This window comes from Pelobates fuscus, chromosome 8 (genome assembly GCF_036172605.1).
Source record: "Pelobates fuscus isolate aPelFus1 chromosome 8, aPelFus1.pri, whole genome shotgun sequence".
Classification (NCBI taxonomy): domain Eukaryota; kingdom Metazoa; phylum Chordata; class Amphibia; order Anura; family Pelobatidae; genus Pelobates; species Pelobates fuscus.
In genome coordinates this window covers 89,720,322-89,740,820 of record NC_086324.1, presented here as the reverse complement: position 1 = coordinate 89,740,820, position 20,499 = coordinate 89,720,322, and the positions used below count along the sequence as shown (strand labels likewise).

The 20,499-nt window shown below is 44.8% G+C and overlaps 1 protein-coding gene across 1 annotated transcript in view; it reads left to right on the top strand.

Moving 5' to 3' along the window:
* The window catches only part of LOC134571280 (solute carrier family 40 member 1-like), a 49,018-nt gene extending 31,969 nt beyond the window's left edge, over positions 1-17,049 (top strand). Inside the window, exon 8 of the mRNA XM_063429454.1 lies at positions 16,728-17,049. Coding sequence (XP_063285524.1) covers positions 16,728-17,008 — 281 coding nt within the window. The 3' untranslated portion in view covers positions 17,009-17,049. The remainder of the gene's footprint in view (positions 1-16,727) is intronic.
* Positions 17,050-20,499: the final 3,450 nt, after the last annotated feature.

Genomic DNA, 20,499 nt, shown 5'->3' with positions numbered 1-20,499 from the left:
AACAGTTTGCTGAAGACAAGCAGACTAAAACATGGATTACTGGAACCATGTCCTGTGGTCCGATGAGACCAAGATAAGCTCTGTTTGTTTCAGATGGTGTCAAGCGTGTGTGGCGGCAACCAGGTGAGGAGTACAAAGACAAGTTTGTCCTGCCTACAGTCAAACATGGTGGTGGGAGTGTCATGGTCTGGGCCTCCATGAGTGCTGCCGGCACTAGGGAGCTACAGTTCATTGAGGGAACCATGAATGCCAACATGTACTGTGACATACTGAAGCCGACTGGGCCGCAGGGCAGTATTCATGCTTGATAACGACCCCAAACACCACCCCAAAAACCTCCAAGACGACAACTGCCTTGCTAAAGAAGCTGAAGGTAAAGGTGATGGACTGGCCAAGCATGTCACCAGACCTAAACCCTATTGAGCATCTGTCGGCATCTGTGGGGCATCCTCAAACGGAAGGTGGGGGAGCGCAAGGTCTCTAACATCCACCAGCTCCGTGATGTCGTCATGGAGGTGTAGAACAGGACTCCAGTGGCAACCTGTAAAGCTTTGGTGAACTCCATGCCCATGAGGGTTAAGGCAGTGCTGGAAAATAATGGTGTTCACACAAAATATTGACACTTTGGGCCCAATTTGGACATTTCCACTTAGGGGTGCACTCACTTTTTTTGGCAACGGTTTAGACATTAATGGTTGTGTGTTGCGTTATTTTGAAGGGACAGCAAATTTACAATGTTATACAGGCTGTACGCTTACTACTTTACATTGTAGCAGAGTGTCATTTCTTCAGTGTTATCACATGAAAAGATATAAGAAAATATTTACAAAAATGTGAGGGGTGTACTCACTTTTGTGAGACACTGTATAATATTTTCACAGAAGGATAAGGTCACAAAGAAAATAAGTAATATATTGTAAGGCAGCACACCTTAAGGTGGAAAGGGGTTACCTCTTGATACCCCACAATTTGCAGTAAAAGAAAGGAAAAGAGAACAAGGTTGCACCTAATAAAAATTGGAATATATCAGAATTATGAAGATAACAGGAATATAATATCCAATAACAATAACATTCAAATATAATGGTATAAAAGAGAGTATAAAAGTCTTCAAGGGAACAGCCAAAACTGGATAAAATCAAAAGTTCTTGGAGGTTGGGTTCTTGGAAATCCAAAAGTGCATGTAAAACATAAGAGAAGACTCCAATGGTACAGTATATAGTGAGACATATATTAAATATTATATATGTTCTATTCTACTCACATTTACCAGAGCTATATCCAGCTCTGGTGTGTATAGCGTGAAGTAGAATAATCCCCATTTCTGGGATGTATGTGGTAGGTAGTTTCTTCAAATATTTTCAATGATAGCGGTTCCGGACCGGGAAAATAAAAATGGCAAATATAGCACTGTAGAAATAAAACTTTAAAATAATTTACAATAGAAGAGATGTAAATAAAATGTATCTACAACGCGTTTCACCTTGCAAGGCTTTATCAAGTAGATAAAATCAAATAACTTACTCAACCTGGCATCTCATGATTTATATAGAAGACTAGTGGCAATTAAATTATTTTAATTTGGCACCAAAATGACGTCATATGGGCGGGTCAATAACAATATATTGTAAAAGATATAAAAAAAAGCATATAAACATTTCTTTCATAAATAGGCTGTTTAGTACTCATATGTAGTAAATTGCATATGCAAAAAAAAATGAGGCTTATTTTAAGAATTAGGTCATTTTTTTATATATCACGTCGTGCGTCATCATTTCCGCGTCATGTGACGCGCGATTTTGCTTCCGCGTCACGTGATAATCTGTGTGTGCATGTGTGGGGCATTCTTTATTCTGCGCATGTCATATAACATGTGGGAGGGGAGTGCGGTCATAGCCGCGCCCTCACTAACCCGTGGCGATCCACGCCATCTAAGTGAGTAGCTACATACTTCCGTGGACTTCGGGAGGAGAGAGAGATATAATACAATCTCTCTATTCTCACGGATACACATATAATCTTCAAAGGAAAATGTACAAGGAAGCATTGGTATCTCAACATAACGGTATTAGTTAAGTGTGTAACTTTATAACATATATTAAGTGAAGTGGCCATGGAGCAAGCAATCTGTATGTGCAGTGTTTCACATTGCCTATACAGAGAAATCTGTGATTTGTGCCGGGGTGTAGTTACATCTCTGGCACATGTGACTTAGGTAGCCCAGAACTCAGGTCTGGACTTACTAATGTGATTTCTGTGCAAACATTACGGCGGTCGTTAATACATATTTTGCTCTGGCGATGGATGTAATTTTGCGCCTGCAAGTAAAAGCCTATTGGACTGTGTTCACATGACTCGCATGCTCAGTGTACAACTTTATGCCTTAATTGAAATGTCATTCACTTCCCTCGTTCTCTCTCTCCCTCTGTAATTCCACCTCCAAACATTATATGGTGACAACTTCACATTTAAAGCTAAAATACAGAAAGTTTACCACCATGTTCAAGTAACCTAAAAATGCCACCAAACAGCCAATATCCCCAAATATATGTTAATGTTAGTGCACAAGCAGAAAAACCACCACTAACACCTCCTATGAATTGACAAACTGGGTTGATAACGAGTTCTCTTAAGTAAATTTTAGTAGTAAATAAGAACTGTAACTAAAATATAAATACCAGAGTCTATAAAAATAACAAAAATACACATGTGCGTCTTATTGAGGTTTTTGATACACCTGTCACCTTTTAGAATCTTATGCACTTGTTTGTCTAACCTTCAACCTACGATTGTCAGGGTACCTGTAGTCTATACCTCAGAGGAGGTGAGAGACTTAGACGTTTATCCTCCCAGAGCAGGGCCGGACTGGGAGAAAAATTCGGCCCGGGCATTTTTTTATCCCAGCGGCCCACTAAGAAGGGGGCGGGTCAGAGGAGGTGTGTTTTGTCATCACTAATGACAAGCACGCCCCCTCTCAAAGTGAGCATGTTGGTTCAATGCTCTTCCAGGGCAGACCATGCGCAGAGCTCTGCTGAAGAGCTCTAGCATGAGAAAAAAAACCTGTATTTGTTCTGCACAGTGCAAGCAAAGTTAATAACATGCTTGCACTGTGTTTCCTTGCAACTTGTCTCTGGTGTCTCTATAACTGGATACCAGGAGACAAAAATGCCAGGAAAGAGTATTGTGCATGTGTTTGGAGTCTGCTTGTGGTATTGCGTGTGTGTAGAGTGAGCTGATTGTGGTGTGGTATTGTGTAATAAGGTTAGTTTTAGACATGTTGTGCCTGTGGTGTAAAGTGATGCATATGTGGCTAGGGGCTGTAGAGAATGTATGTAAAGGGGATGTAGCATGTGTGCAAACAGACTATAGAGTGTGTGTATAGGTGATGTAGTGTTTGTAGAAAGTGTGTGTTTAGGGGTGTAGTATGTGTTTGCTTACAAGGAATCTAGTGTGTGTGTGTGTGTGTGTGTGTGTGTGTGTATAGGGGATTCAGAGTGTATATGTTAAGAGTGTAGTGTGTGTGTGTGTGTGTATGTGTATAAGAGTCTAGTGTGTGTTTGAAGGACCCAGAATGTGTAGGAGATCTAGTGAGTGTGTGTTTATAACGGATTCAGAGTGTATATAGGGATCTAGTGTTTATATGTGTGTAGATGATCCAGAGTTGGGTAAGGGATCTAGTGTGTGTCTGGAATGTAATGTGTTTAGGGGTGCAGTATGTGTGAGGGGTGCTGTGTGTGTGTGTGTGTGTGTATGTATATATATATGTGTGTGTTTGGAACTATTGTGTATGTGTGTGGTGCAGTGTGTTGGGGGGGTTCTGTGTGTATGTGAGGGGTGCAGTATGTGTGCTTGATGGATGCTGTGTGTGAGGGGTGCTGTGTGTGAGGGTGCGGTATGTGAGGGTGCGGTAAGTGGTATGTGAGGGTGCGGTAAGTGGTGTGTGTGAGAATGCTGTGTGTGATGTGTGTAAGAATGTGGTGTGTGAGAGTGCTGTGTGTGACAGTGCTGTTTGTAATGTGTGTGAGAGTGCTGTGTATGATGTGTGTGAGAGTGATGTGTGTGAGAATGCTTTGTGTGATGGGTGTGAGAGTGCTGTGTGTGATGGGTTAGAGAGTGCTGTGTGTGAGAGTGCTGTGTGTGAGAGTGCTGTGTGTGAGAATGCTGTGTGTGATAGTTGTGAGAGTGCTGTGTGTTATGTGGGTGAGAATGCTGAGTGAGTGCTGAGTGTGATGGGTGTGAGTGCTGTGTGTGATGGGTGTGAGAGTGCTGTGTGTGATGGGTGTGAGAGTGCCGAGTGTGATAGTGCTGTGTGTGAGAGTGCTGAATGTGCGAGTGCTGAGTGTGATGTGTGTAAGAGTACTGTGTGTGATGTGGGTGAGAGTGCTGAGTGTGATGGGTGTGTGAGTGCTGAGTGTGATGGGTGTGAGAGTGCTGAGTGTGATGGGTGTGAGAGTGCTGAGTGTGATGGGTGTGAGAGTGCTGAGTGTGATGGGTGTGAGAGTGCTGAGTGTGATGGGTGTGAGAGTGCTGAGTGTGATGGGTGTGAGAGTGCTGTGTGTGATGGGTGTGAGAGTGCCAAGTGTGTTAGTGCTGTGTGTGAGAGTGCTGAATGTGCGAGTGCTGAGCGAGTGCTGTGTGTGATGTGGGTGAGAGTGCTGAGTGTGATGGGTGTGTGAGTGCTGAGTGTGATGGGTGTGTGAGTGCTGAGTGTGATGGGTGTGAGAGTGCTGAGTGTGATGGGTGTGAGAGTGCTGAGTGTGATGGGTGAGAGTGCTGAGTGTGATGGGTGTGAGAGTGCTGTGTGTGATGGGTGTGAGAGTGCCGAGTGTGATAGTGCTGTGTGTGAGAGTGCTGAATGTGCGAGTGCTGAGTGTGATGTGTGTAAGAGTACTGTGTGTGATGTGGGTGAGAGTGCTGAGTGTGATGGGTGTGTGAGTGCTGAGTGTGATGGGTGTGTGAGTGCTGAGTGTGATGGGTGTGTGAGTGCTGAGTGTGATGGGTGTGAGAGTGCTGAGTGTGATGGGTGTGAGAGTGCTGTGTGTGATGGGTGTGAGAGTGCTGAGTGTGATGGGTGTGAGAGTGCTGAGTGTGATGGGTGTGAGAGTGCTGAGTGTGATGGGTGTGAGAGTGCTGAGTGTGATGGGTGTGAGAGTGCTGGGTGTGATGGGTGTGAGAGTGCTGTGTGTGATGGGTGTGAGAGTGCCGAGTGTGATAGTGCTGTGTGTGAGAGTGCTGAATGTGCGAGTGCTGAGTGTGATGTGTGTAAGAGTACTGTGTGTGATGTGGGTGAGAGTGCTGAGTGTGATGGGTGTGTGAGTGCTGAGTGTGATGGGTGTGTGAGTGCTGAGTGTGATGGGTGTGTGAGTGCTGAGTGTGATGGGTGTGAGAGTGCTGAGTGTGATGGGTGTGAGAGTGCTGAGTGTGATGGGTGTGAGAGTGCTGAGTGTGATGGGTGTGAGAGTGCTGAGTGTGATGGGTGTGAGAGTGCTGTGTGTTATGTGGGTGAGAGTGCTGAGTGTGATGGGTGTGAGTGATGTATAAATGTTAGAATGGATTTTGTGTGTGTGGGGGGGGGGGGTAAACAAATAATATAACAGGCATTATTATGTCCCCCCCTCCCTTCTTACCTTTAGCCTGGGAGGGGGGGACTGGTTCCTGGGACTGGGAGGCAGAGTGGCAGTGTTCCCTGGTGGTCCTCGTGGTGAGTGAACTCTAGCCTGCGGGCTAGAGCTCACTCTCGCGAGATCCGGTCGTTGCCATGGCAACGCTCCGGATCTCGCGAGAGGAACCCGGCGGAGCTGCAAGTTAGAGCTCCGCCGGGTCCTCTCTCAGTGCAGGCTGTCTCCCTCCCTCTCTCCCCGCCGGCGGCCGCATTGGATAGCATGTGGGCCGGTGAGGGAGATCTTTGATCTCCCCACCGGCCCGACATGGAATACAGCGGGGCCGGCGCTCGGATAGTGCCGGCCCTGCATAAACCGGCAGGGGAAGTCCTGGGACCTTCCCCTGCCGGCCTCGGCCCCATGGCCATCGCGGCCCACCGGGCATTTGCCCGGTGTGCCCGATGGCCAGTCCGGGCCTGTCCCAGAGGGGTTGTTTCTTCCGTTCCTCGCGGTTCTCTCGGCCATTTACAAGCCGACCGCGAGGGATCCACTTCCTTATATGACGCGACGCTCAGTAGTCGACGTCATGACGCCAACCCGGGTCGACCTGTCAGTCAAGTCCCGAGCACTAATCAGGACTCGTCGGGGGCGTGATTACCCTCTAGAATCAAGGTATAAAGTAAGGCTTTCGGCATCTGCTCATTGCCCTGTCGTGGTTCTAGCCTGTCTAGTCACTCAGTGCTCTTGTATTCTAGTTGTCTCTTTGGTTCTGACCCGGCTTGTTTGTACTACCCTGTTTATCTCTGTTACCCTTTGACTCGGCTTGTCTCTCGCTTACCTGTCCTCTCGTTCCCTCGACCTCGGCTTGTTCCTAGACCATTCTCTACTTACTCCTTACGTTAAGTCCGGCCATTCTAAGGTCCGGTATACGTACCTACCACCTGTTTGTACTCTGCGTGTTGGATCCCTGTCCCGATCCTGACATTACGACAGGGCCAATGGATCCTGCAGGTACAAACACTCAGGTTGGTCCTTCTGACTCTAGGTTCGACGCCATGGATCACAGAATGGACCAGATGGCTCTAGCACTACAGGCGTTACTATCTCGTTCTGGTAATCAACCAGAGGAGATGCGTAATACTTCTATCTCTCCTGTGAGTTCAGGTCTAGAGGTAGCCCGTATCACTCCACCTGTACGTTATGGTGGTTCTCCAGAGAAGTGTCGTGGTTTCTTAAACCAAATAGGTATCCATTTCGAATTACAACCCCGCTCCTATCCTACAGATAGGGCGAAGGTTGGATTTATTATCACATTACTTGTTGAGAAAGCTTTGAGATGGGCCAATCCATTGTGGGAAAATGATTATATATAATAATATAATTATAATGCCTTTGTAGCTGCTTTCAGAAGAACTTTTGACCCCCCAGGTAGAAAGGTCAATGCAGCTAGACTACTGTTGCGCCTTAGACAAGAAAACCGAACACTTGTGGATTATGCACTAGAGTTCAGGTCCTTGGCGGCAGAGGTTAAGTGGAATGAACAGGCTTATATAGATGTATTTTTAAACGGGTTATCAGACATAATCCTTGACGAGGTTGCTACTAGAGAGCTTCCTGAAAATTTGGAGGATTTAATTTCTTTTATTTCTCGCATTGACGAGCGTTTAAGAGAGAGGCAGAACACTCGAGAGAGAAACCGTAGACCTTCCTTTAAACTAGCTCCTTCATTTCAAAGTTCTGAATCCACAACCTCACTTTTTCCAGAACCTATGCAGATAGGCAATACTCGCCTCTCAGAAGAGGAGAGACAGTACAGGAGAAGGGAGGGGTTGTGTATGTACTGTGGAGTCAGAGGTCATTTACGCCTAAATTGTCCTAATCGCTCGGGAAACGCTCGCACCTAAGTTTCTCTAGAGGACAGGCCTTGGGTGTTTCTATTTTGTCCTCTAATCTTAATTATAAAGATCACAGGCTTCTGCTACCCGTTTCTTTAACTTGGGAGAAGGGAGTACTAGAAACTATGGCATTGATAGATTCCGGAGCTGCTGAGAGCTTTATCGACCAAGTTTTTGTTACCAAACACGCTATCCCATCCCAGTTAAGGGAGACACCCTTGGCCGTTGAGGCCATAGATGGTAGACCTTTAGTTGAGCCTGTTATTTTCCGTGAAACCATACCCGTTAAATTAACTGTTGGTATCTTACACGAGGAAGACATATCTTTATTGCTTATTTCTTCTCCTTCTGTTCCCATAGTCCTGGGGTACCCTTGGTTAAAAAAACATAACCCTATTATTGATTGGGAATTAGGGGAGATAATCTCATGGGGTCAGGGTTGTCAGGACAGGTGCTTACGGACAGTGTCACCGCTTTGCGCAGTTAACACACCGATTAATTCTACCTACTCTACAGAGGTACAAATACCGCCCCTGTACCTGGATTTAAAGGCAGTATTTGACAAAAAGAATGCTGATACTTTACCTCCACACAGGTCTTTTGATTGTAAGATTAATCTACTACCTGGTACTATGCCCCCCAGGGGTAATGTATATCCTTTGTCCACTAAAGAGAACTTAGTCTTAGAGGAGTATATTCGTGAGAACCTTGAAAAAGGATTCATTAGGAGATCCTCCTCTCCTGCCGGGGCTGGGTTTTTTTTTTTTTAAATAGAAGGATGGTACACTAAGACCTTGCATTGATTATCGAGGTTTGAACAAAATAACCATTAGAAATGCCTACCCAATTCCTTTGATTACCGAGCTCTTTGATCGTCTAAAAGGCTCCAAGATTTTCACCAAGTTAGATCTCAGAGGGGCGTATAACTTGGTGAGAATTCAGCAGGGACACGAGTGGATGACGGCGTTCAATACCTGTTATGGGCACTATGAATACACAGTAATTCCTTTTGGCCTCTGTAATGCACCGGCAGTATTTCAGGACCTGATCAATGAAGTTCTTAGGGAATTTCAACATGACTGCGTTATTGTATATCTGGATGATATACTTATACACTCTAGAGAGATTGAGACTCACCACAGACAAGTCAGAAGGGTATTGCGCAAGCTTCTTCAACATGGCCTGTACTGCAAATTGGAGAAATGCAGCTTTGACCAATCCCAGATAAACTTTCTTGGTTATGTGATTTCTGGGGAAGGGTTTAAGATGGACCCGGATAAGCTCCAGTCCATTTTGGATTGGCCTTTACCCAGGGGCCTCAAGGCCATTCAGAGGTTTATTGGATTCTCCAACTATTATAGGCGCTTCATTAAGGGTTACTCTTCAATTATAGCTCCTATTACCAATATGACCAGACAGGGGGCTGACACTAAGAACTGGTCTACTGAAGCCCTTCTTGCCTTCAAAACACTCAAGGAACTGTTTGCTTCTGCACCAATTTTAGTTCACCCTGATACGACTCTGCCTTTCCTACTCGAGGTAGACGCCTCAGAGACAGGTATAGGTGCTATCCTGTCCCAAAGGTTAGGTGTGGATAAGCCCTTACATCCATGTGGTTTTTTTTCCAAGAAACTATCAGGCCCTGAGAGCAGATATGACATTGGTGACAGGGAACTACTAGCAGTTATCATGGCTTTAAAGGAGTGGAGACATTTATTGGAGGGCACCTTACATCCTGTTACTATTTTGACAGACCACAAGAACCTGTCCTATATTAGGGAGGCCAAGCGCTTGTCCTCCAGGCAAGCTAGTTGGTCTTTATTCCTCACGCATTTCAATTACGTGCTCACTTATAGACCTGGTTCTAAGAATTCTAAAGCTGATGCTTTGTCTCGACAATATGAACCTTCTGCGATATCTGAGCCGGTTTTGTCTTCTATAGTACCCAGGTGCAATATTATCGCCAACACGAGTCTTAAGATTCACTCTCCGTTGCTTGGTCAGATCATGAAGTTGCAGCATCTGGCGCCTAGACAGACTCCTGGGGCAAGGCATTTCGTTCCTCCTGAACTCCAACTGGAACTCTTACAGTGTTTTCACAACAGTAAGGCGGCTGGGCATCCGGGTATTCGCAAGACATGTTCCTTGATCTCTAAAGATTTCTGGTGGCCTTCTTTACGGAAGGATATTAGGGATTTCATCGGAGCATGTGAGGTCTGTATGAAGACTAAGCAACCTCATACGCTTCCATGTGGGTTGTTACATCCCTTGAACATTACAGAGAGACCATGGTCCTGTTTGGCTATGGACTTCATTGTAGATTTGCCTGTTTCTAAAAAACAGACTGTGATCCTCACGGTGGTTGATAGGTTTACTAAGATGGCTCATTTCGTGCCCTTAACTAAACTCCCGACTTCTCCTGAATTGGCGGAGATATTCGCGAGAGAGATTTTTCGCTTACATGGGATACCTTCCGAAATTGTTTCCGATAGAGGTTCCCAATTTGTTTCACGTTTTTGGAGATCCTTCTGTTCTCAACTAGGCATCAAATTGAATTTTTCTTCTGCCTATCACCCTCAGTCTAACGGAGCTGCTGAACGTACCAATCAAAAGATTGAACAATATTTGCGTTGTTTTGTTTCTGAACACCAGGACGATTGGGTCGGTTTGATTCCTTGGGCGGAGTTTGCACACAATAATCTCGTTTGTGATTCTACTCGTTCCAGTCCCTTCTTCATGAATTATGGCTTTCATCCTTCCATTCTTCCCTCGGTTTCTCCTTCCCAAGGGGTACCGTCGGTTGATGTTCATGTTGCCAATTTGAGAAAGTTGTGGGATCAGACTCGACAGATTCTCCTACATAATTCCATGTTGTTCAAGAAACACGCTGATAAGCACAGAAGGGCGGCTCCGGTTTTTGTTCCAGGTGATAGGGTATGGTTGAGTACTAGAAACATTCGTTTGAAGGTTCCTTCTATGAAATTCGCTCCTCGTTACATTGGCCCTTACAGGGTTCTGACTCGAATTAACCCAGTTGCGTATCGCCTAGCTCTTCCAGCTGCCTTACGCATTCCTAACTCCTTTCATGTTTCTTTACTGAAACCGCTAGTCTGTAACAGATTTTCCTCCACTATATCCTCTCCTCGCTCTGTTCAGGTTGAGGGTCAGGAGGAGTATGAAATCAACTCCATCATCGATTCTGGAATCTCTCGGGGGAAGTTATTGACTGGAAGGGATATGGTCCTGATATGGATATGGTCCAGTCTTATTGACTGGAAGGGATATGGTCCTGAGGAGAGGACTTGGGTACCTCAGGAGGATGTACATGCTCCTCGCCTCCGCAGGGCTTTTCACTCCCGTTTTCCATCTCGTCCCGGTTCCTTCCGCCCGGTGGGCGTTTCTGAGAGGGGGGGTACTGTCAGGGTACCTGTAGTCTCTACCTCAGAGGAGGTGAGAGACTTAGACGTTTATCCTCCCAGAGGGGTTGTTTCTTCCGTTCCTCGCGGTTCTCTCTGCCATTTACAAGCCGACCGCGAGGGATCCACTTCCTTATATGACGCGACGCTCAGTAGTCGACGTCATGACGCCAACCCGGGTCGACCTGTCAGTCAAGTCCCGAGCACTAATCAGGACTCGTCGGGGGCGTGATTACCCTCTAGAATCAAGGTATAAAGTAAGGCTTTCGGCATCTGCTCATTGCCCTGTCGTGGTTCTAGCCTGTCTAGTCACTCAGTGCTCTTGTATTCTAGTTGTCTCTTTGGTTCTGACCCGGCTTGTTTGTACTACCCTGTTTATCTCTGTTACCCTTTGACTCGGCTTGTCTCTCGCTTACCTGTCCTCTCGTTCCCTCGACCTCGGCTTGTTCCTAGACCATTCTCTACTTACTCCTTACGTTAAGTCCGGCCATTCTAAGGTCCGGTATACGTACCTACCACCTGTTTGTACTCTGCGTGTTGGATCCCTGTCCCGATCCTGACATTACGACAGGGCCAATGGATCCTGCAGGTACAAACACTCAGGTTGGTCCTTCTGACTCTAGGTTCGACGCCATGGATCACAGAATGGACCAGATGGCTCTAGCACTACAGGCATTACTATCTCGTTCTGGTAATCAACCAGAGGAGATGCGTAATACTTCTATCTCTCCTGTGAGTTCAGGTCTAGAGGTAGCCCGTATCACTCCACCTGTACGTTATGGTTGTTCTCCAGAGAAGTGTCGTGGTTTCTTAAACCAAATAGGTATCCATTTCGAATTACAACCCCGCTCCTATCCTACAGATAGGGCGAAGGTTGGATTTATTATCACATTACTTGTTGAGAAAGCTTTGAGATGGGCCAATCCATTGTGGGAAAATGATTATATATAATAATATAATTATAATGCCTTTGTAGCTGCTTTCAGAAGAACTTTTGACCCTCCAGGTAGAAAGGTCAATGCAGCTAGACTACTGTTGCGCCTTAGACAAGAAAACCGAACACTTGTGGATTATGCACTAGAGTTCAGGTCCTTGGCGGCAGAGGTTAAGTGGAATGAACAGGCTTATATAGATGTATTTTTAAACGGGTTATCAGACATAATCCTTGACGAGGTTGCTACTAGAGAGCTTCCTGAAAATTTGGAGGATTTAATTTCTTTTATTTCTCGCATTGACGAGCGTTTAAGAGAGAGGCAGAACACTCGAGAGAGAAACCGTAGACCTTCCTTTAAACTAGCTCCTTCATTTCAAAGTTCTGAATCCACAACCTCACTTTTTCCAGAACCTATGCAGATAGGCAATACTCGCCTCTCAGAAGAGGAGAGACAGTACAGGAGAAGGGAGGGGTTGTGTATGTACTGTGGAGTCAGAGGTCATTTACGCCTAAATTGTCCTAATCGCTCGGGAAACGCTCGCACCTAAGTTTCTCTAGAGGACAGGCCTTGGGTGTTTCTATTTTGTCCTCTAATCTTAATTATAAAGATCACAGGCTTCTGCTACCCGTTTCTTTAACTTGGGAGAAGGGAGTACTAGAAACTATGGCATTGATAGATTCCGGAGCTGCTGAGAGCTTTATCGACCAAGTTTTTGTTACCAAACACGCTATCCCATCCCAGTTAAGGGAGACACCCTTGGCCGTTGAGGCCATAGATGGTAGACCTTTAGTTGAGCCTGTTATTTTCCGTGAAACCATACCCGTTAAATTAACTGTTGGTATCTTACACGAGGAAGACATATCTTTATTGCTTATTTCTTCTCCTTCTGTTCCCATAGTCCTGGGGTACCCTTGGTTAAAAAAACATAACCCTATTATTGATTGGGAATTAGGGGAGATAATCTCATGGGGTCAGGGTTGTCAGGACAGGTGCTTACGGACAGTGTCACCGCTTTGCGCAGTTAACACACCGATTAATTCTACCTACTCTACAGAGGTACAAATACCGCCCCTGTACCTGGATTTAAAGGCAGTATTTGACAAAAAGAATGCTGATACTTTACCTCCACACAGGTCTTTTGATTGTAAGATTAATCTACTACCTGGTACTATGCCCCCCAGGGGTAATGTATATCCTTTGTCCACTAAAGAGAACTTAGTCTTAGAGGAGTATATTCGTGAGAACCTTGAAAAAGGATTCATTAGGAGATCCTCCTCTCCTGCTGGGGCTGGGTTTTTTTTTTTTAAATAGAAGGATGGTACACTAAGACCTTGCATTGATTATCGAGGTTTGAACAAAATAACCATTAGAAATGCCTACCCAATTCCTTTGATTACCGAGCTCTTTGATCGTCTAAAAGGCTCCAAGATTTTCACCAAGTTAGATCTCAGAGGGGCGTATAACTTGGTGAGAATTCAGCAGGGACACGAGTGGATGACGGCGTTCAATACCTGTTATGGGCACTATGAATACACAGTAATGCCTTTTGGCCTCTGTAATGCACCGGCAGTATTTCAGGACCTGATCAATGAAGTTCTTAGGGAATTTCAACATGACTGCGTTATTGTATATCTGGATGATATACTTATACACTCTAGAGAGATTGAGACTCACCACAGACAAGTCAGAAGGGTATTGCGCAAGCTTCTTCAACATGGCCTGTACTGCAAATTGGAGAAATGCAGCTTTGACCAATCCCAGATAAACTTTCTTGGTTATGTGATTTCTGGGGAAGGGTTTAAGATGGACCCGGATAAGCTCCAGTCCATTTTGGATTGGCCTTTACCCAGGGGCCTCAAGGCCATTCAGAGGTTTATTGGATTCTCCAACTATTATAGGCGCTTCATTAAGGGTTACTCTTCAATTATAGCTCCTATTACCAATATGACCAGACAGGGGGCTGACACTAAGAACTGGTCTACTGAAGCCCTTCTTGCCTTCAAAACACTCAAGGAACTGTTTGCTTCTGCACCAATTTTAGTTCACCCTGATACGACTCTGCCTTTCCTACTCGAGGTAGACGCCTCAGAGACAGGTATAGGTGCTATCCTGTCCCAAAGGTTAGGTGTGGATAAGCCCTTACATCCATGTGGTTTTTTTTCCAAGAAACTATCAGGCCCTGAGAGCAGATATGACATTGGTGACAGGGAACTACTAGCAGTTATCATGGCTTTAAAGGAGTGGAGACATTTATTGGAGGGCACCTTACATCCTGTTACTATTTTGACAGACCACAAGAACCTGTCCTATATTAGGGAGGCCAAGCGCTTGTCCTCCAGGCAAGCTAGTTGGTCTTTATTCCTCACGCATTTCAATTACGTGCTCACTTATAGACCTGGTTCTAAGAATTCTAAAGCTGATGCTTTGTCTCGACAATATGAACCTTCTGCGATATCTGAGCCGGTTTTGTCTTCTATAGTACCCAGGTGCAATATTATCGCCAACACGAGTCTTAAGATTCACTCTCCGTTGCTTGGTCAGATCATGAAGTTGCAGCATCTGGCGCCTAGACAGACTCCTGGGGCAAGGCATTTCGTTCCTCCTGAACTCCAACTGGAACTCTTACAGTGTTTTCACAACAGTAAGGCGGCTGGGCATCCGGGTATTCGCAAGACATGTTCCTTGATCTCTAAAGATTTCTGGTGGCCTTCTTTACGGAAGGATATTAGGGATTTCATCGGAGCATGTGAGGTCTGTATGAAGACTAAGCAACCTCATACGCTTCCATGTGGGTTGTTACATCCCTTGAACATTCCAGAGAGACCATGGTCCTGTTTGGCTATGGACTTCATTGTAGATTTGCCTGTTTCTAAAAAACAGACTGTGATCCTCACGGTGGTTGATAGGTTTACTAAGATGGCTCATTTCGTGCCCTTAACTAAACTCCCGACTTCTCCTGAATTGGCGGAGATATTCGCGAGAGAGATTTTTCACTTACATGGGATACCTTCCGAAATTGTTTCCGATAGAGGTTCCCAATTTGTTTCACGTTTTTGGAGATCCTTCTGTTCTCAACTAGGCATCAAATTGAATTTTTCTTCTGCCTATCACCCTCAGTCTAACGGAGCTGCTGAACGTACCAATCAAAAGATTGAACAATATTTGCGTTGTTTTGTTTCTGAACACCAGGACGATTGGGTCGGTTTGATTCCTTGGGCGGAGTTTGCACACAATAATCTCGTTTGTGATTCTACTCGTTCCAGTCCCTTCTTCATGAATTATGGCTTTCATCCTTCCATTCTTCCCTCGGTTTCTCCTTCCCAAGGGGTACCGTCGGTTGATGTTCATGTTGCCAATTTGAGGAAGTTGTGGGATCAGACTCGACAGATTCTCCTACATAATTCCATGTTGTTCAAGAAACACGCTGATAAGCACAGAAGGGCGGCTCCGGTTTTTGTTCCAGGTGATAGGGTATGGTTGAGTACTAGAAACATTCGTTTGAAGGTTCCTTCTATGAAATTCGCTCCTCGTTACATTGGCCCTTACAGGGTTCTGACTCGAATTAACCCAGTTGCGTATCGCCTAGCTCTTCCAGCTGCCTTACGCATTCCTAACTCCTTTCATGTTTCTTTACTGAAACCGCTAGTCTGTAACAGATTTTCCTCCACTATATCCTCTCCTCGCTCTGTTCAGGTTGAGGGTCAGGAGGAGTATGAAATCAACTCCATCATCGATTCTGGAATCTCTCGGGGGAAGTTATTGACTGGAAGGGATATGGTCCTGATATGGATATGGTCCAGTCTTATTGACTGGAAGGGATATGGTCTTGAGGAGAGGACTTGGGTACCTCAGGAGGATGTACATGCTCCTCGCCTCCGCAGGGCTTTTCACTCCCGTTTTCCATCTCGTCCCGGTTCCTTCCGCCCGGTGGGCGTTTCTGAGAGGGGGGGTACTGTCAGGGTACCTGTAGTCTCTACCTCAGAGGAGGTGAGAGACTTAGACGTTTATCCTCCCAGAGGGGTTGTTTCTTCCGTTCCTCGCGGTTCTCTCTGCCATTTACAAGCCGACCGCGAGGGATCCACTTCCTTATATGACGCGACGCTCAGTAGTCGACGTCATGACGCCAACCCGGGTCGACCTGTCAGTCAAGTCCCGAGCACTAATCAGGACTCGTCGGGGGCGTGATTACCCTCTAGAATCAAGGTATAAAGTAAGGCTTTCGGCATCTGCTCATTGCCCTGTCGTGGTTCTAGCCTGTCTAGTCACTCAGTGCTCTTGTATTCTAGTTGTCTCTTTGGTTCTGACCCGGCTTGTTTGTACTACCCTGTTTATCTCTGTTACCCTTTGACTCGGCTTGTCTCTCGCTTACCTGTCCTCTCGTTCCCTCGACCTCGGCTTGTTCCTAGACCATTCTCTACTTACTCCTTACGTTAAGTCCGGCCATTCTAAGGTCCGGTATACGTACCTACCACCTGTTTGTACTCTGCGTGTTGGATCCCTGTCCCGATCCTGACAACGATGTGGTTGAAAAGCCTACAAAGATGCTAGATTTTTCTTTACATGCGTTACGCTTGTAATACTGGCCTTTTGTGCTCAACACTGGGAGATTTATGATTTAATCGTGGTTTAGTCCAAATTGAAAACTTGTTCTACCTTCAGTGGCATTACCAACAAAATAAAGGTTTGTGAAAGTCAGAGTGTGATCACTTCGATAACTGTTATGTGGTAATGGCCAAAAGTCAGAAAATGCTATTGATCGGTTAGATGTTTAGGTTACTTACCTGGAAAAATATTATGTCTTGTTTCTGATGTCACTTTATAAATACAATAAAGATTATAGATATAAAGAAATATGAAAGTTTTTTTTCTTTTCCCTATCAGGTCTCTGGTCTTTCGATTTAACTGTGACACAGCTTATTCAAGAAAATACAGATGAGTCAGCACGAGGAGTGGTAAATGGGGTTCAAAAATCCATGAATAGTTTTTTCGATATACTTCATTTCATTCTAGTTATCATTGCCCCAAATCCAGAAGCCTTTGGTTTGCTTGTACTGATTTCAGTCTCCTTTGTTGCAATGGGCCATGTCATGTATTACCGTTATGCATACAAAACACTTGGCAGTAAACTGTACACATGCTGCCAACCAGCTTTACAAAACTAACACACTGTTAAGTATACTTCTTATTGTTAATTGTGTTAGTGTTTAAGGAAAGTAATTTACTGAGTACACATTTAAAGAAATACACATGTATATTGTGTTCTCTGTTTTCTGTATTGCTTATATTTATTGATCTTATATCCTAATTTTCATGTATTGCATTTCTGGGTTTTCATCTTATTAAAGTTGCGACAAGTTGTGTCAGCATGCTTGTGTTTGTATTGGATCACCTTGCCATAACACATTGTTCTAGGTCAAATAATCATCTCCAGTAATACAGTCAGTTTTGAAAGGCCTGGGGCTTGCATGTATTGACATGCTGGGAATTCACAGTGATAATAAATAAATAAACTTGCTCATTTGAACCATAACTTACACATTTAAACTGTGTCCTCATGCAAAAAAACGGAAAAACAGAAGATCACGACAGGCCGTTTCATCTTCAGATAAACAGGAGTTCCACCATTTCTCATGGGAATTTAGGGGAGGTCCAAGACCTGTTCATGCATTCTATTACATAGCAACCTGTATTTAGCTACAAGTGAGATTTGTGACCTTTAATTGAACACTTTAAGCACCATAACCTCTACAACACACTGTATTGGTTATGGTGCTAGGAGTGCCCAGTTACCCCATCAATTGTAAGGGGATCAAATTGTTTTTGAATGCTTTGACATCTTACCTGACTTCTTCTGGTGCAGCTCCCTGTACCCCCTACCATTGGTCGAGAACCAATGCAGAGCTTAACTAATTGACTAAGAATGAGGTCTTAGCTCAGCTTCTTCTTAAGACCATCCAGCTTTTGGCCAGTAGTAGCGGATGTGGGGAACAGAGCCGGCAAGTGAAAAACAGTTTGACTCCTTACAAATTGGGGCAGCAGGGCATTCTAGGCACAACAGTGTGCTTTAGGGGTTATGGTGTGATTGGAGAGTACCTTTAAATACATTTGTTCTCATACCTTTGCAAAATTACAAAATATAAACAGGATAGAGGGAAGCGGGCCTTAGGGGGTAGGCTTACCTGAAAAGGAGTTGGACCTGTCTGGAAAAGAAGCATGCATACTATGTAGGGGCGGCATATGTGCCAACTGCTTTTGAAGCACTCTGCTCATAGGCTAAGTACATTGAGAGCACATACTATGCATACTATGTAGGGGCGGCATATGTGCCAACTGCTTTTGAAGCACTCTGCTCATAGGCTAAGTACATTGAGAGCACATTGCACAGGATAAGACTATCTAATGTGGGGACATTTCATTTTCCAGGAAACACATATGGAACAATGGAACAAGACCCCAAAATGGCTCCCCGTGCGTTTCCAAGCATCATCCTACAAGGGGAAGTGATATGATTCTTCTAGCTTTCTTCTAGCATTCAGGCATGTGTGCAAAGGAAGCTGTCAAAGAGTTTGGAAAGTCTCTGGCTTACTTGCAGATCTTCTACACAGTTTGAGAAGCAACGTTGTATCTCTGACCACATAGCATTACAGAGCTCCAAGTTCCAACATTAACACTTCCACATTATCACTGTCAATTACTCCAAGCTGAAAGGCACTGGTAAGGTGAGAGTGGTGGGCTAACTCCTAAGCACAGTTTGGATTGGGTGAAATTGACATTGATAATGTGATCGCTTCTCTATACCTTTAATTGCAGTGAGCTTGATAAAGATTCTTCTGGTACTGAAACGTTGTAATACACTCAAAAATGTCTGCCTTGGACCTTACATCAGTGCCCAGTCATTTCTTTTCATCCACATGTTTAATGGCAGTGAGACACACAAGGACTACACTGAGTACAGGGCTCACTGCCCCCTCTCCCTCATTCTCTCTAATGCGGGTTTGTGTGAGGCAACTGCCGTCCCATCAACAGTTAACTGTCAGGCGCCTGCTGTGTTATGTCACATGTCATCTGGACCTCATAGAATAAAGAATGGAAGTTCCTCTCTAAAAAAATAGAGGCATTTACTCTGCATAGCTAGAAGACTGTGTGAGCTGGACTGTTTGAGCTGAGGCTTGGCTTTCTCCTATCTCCATTCACATTTTACTGTAAAGAGTATATAAAAGTGTATGTGTGTCACTTAATATGTATTTGTTTTGGTGAGTGTGTGTATCTGTTACTGAGTTGTTTTTATAAGTTTGAAAGTTGTGTTTCTATTATATTATCTTGTTTGTTCTTTAGTGTTATGTATGTTTATGTGTGAATGGTTTTCATCATGTGCTTAAAGCTCCACGACCACTTTCAATAATTTGAAGTGGCTAAGGTGATTTTAGTCTGTATGTACAGTTTTTCCTGTCTGTAGATGTGTGTCTATATGTTTGCTGTGTGACTTCACAGGTATTGTGGAGCTTAAAGATCTCTCTCACCGTCCCACAGGCATTTAACTGGGGTGGAGAGGAGCGGGGAGGCTGTACGTTCCTCACTCTAGCTGGGCAATTCGGAGCATTGACGCAAGTTACCATGGTAACCAGGGCCGCCATCAGAAATTTTGGGGCCCCTGACAAAGCACAAGGTCTGCCCCCTCCCTCCCTTCCGGGCCCGCCCACGCCCTACCTAGTCCGCTGACAATGATGCAGGACTGAATGTGGTGTGTATAGTGGAAGTGAATTAGAATGTATGTATTGGATGTAGTGTTTGTGTGTATTAGATACTGTTTGTTCAGTGAATGCCGAGTGTGTATTTGTGTAGTGGATGCAGTGTGTATAGTGAACGCAGAGTGTGTTTGAGTAGTGGATGTAGTGTGTGTACAGTGATGTAGTGTGTATAGTGAACACAGAGTGTGTTTGTGTAGTGGATGTAATGTTTGTATGTACTAGATGAAATGTGTTTAGTGGATGCAGTGTCTGTGCATAGTGAATGCAGAGTGTTTCAATTTGTGGTGGATGTAGTGTGTGTACTGTGAATACAGGATGTTTGTGTAGTGGATGTCGTGTGTACAGTTAATGCAGAGTGTATGTTAGTGTAGTTGTAACGGATCGCCTGGCACCCCGACTTGGTACCTCCGTTAATGGATGCTCCTAGCGCTTCCTGAGGACTCCAAGCACTCTGGCAGACACCACAATCACCGAATCCGAGAAACCTTTAAATTCTCCCAAGCATATGAATGCTGTAGACCATTGAATAGGAACCATACGAATAGGCTTACACTCCTAGCAGTCAACTGGAACAGCATGCAATAAATCCTTCCCCCAATAATGAGACGACACTTCACTTTGAGGGTAAAACAGGAACTCTGGACTGTCTCATCCAGCCTGGCTTTTATTACATTAATACACATACAGGCCACACCCAGGGGGAGGCATAAAATAACCAATCACATACATGGTTCAGCCCACACATCCCCTCCCCTCAGATAACATTAAACCCAATTATCCGGTACACTTTTCCAGCCAAGTTCTGGATGTACCCCAAAAACAGGGGGTACACCTTTAAATCCAGCATCGCTGGATAGCCCTTATTCAGGGGGACAACATATTCAAAATTCAAGTCATTCGGATGA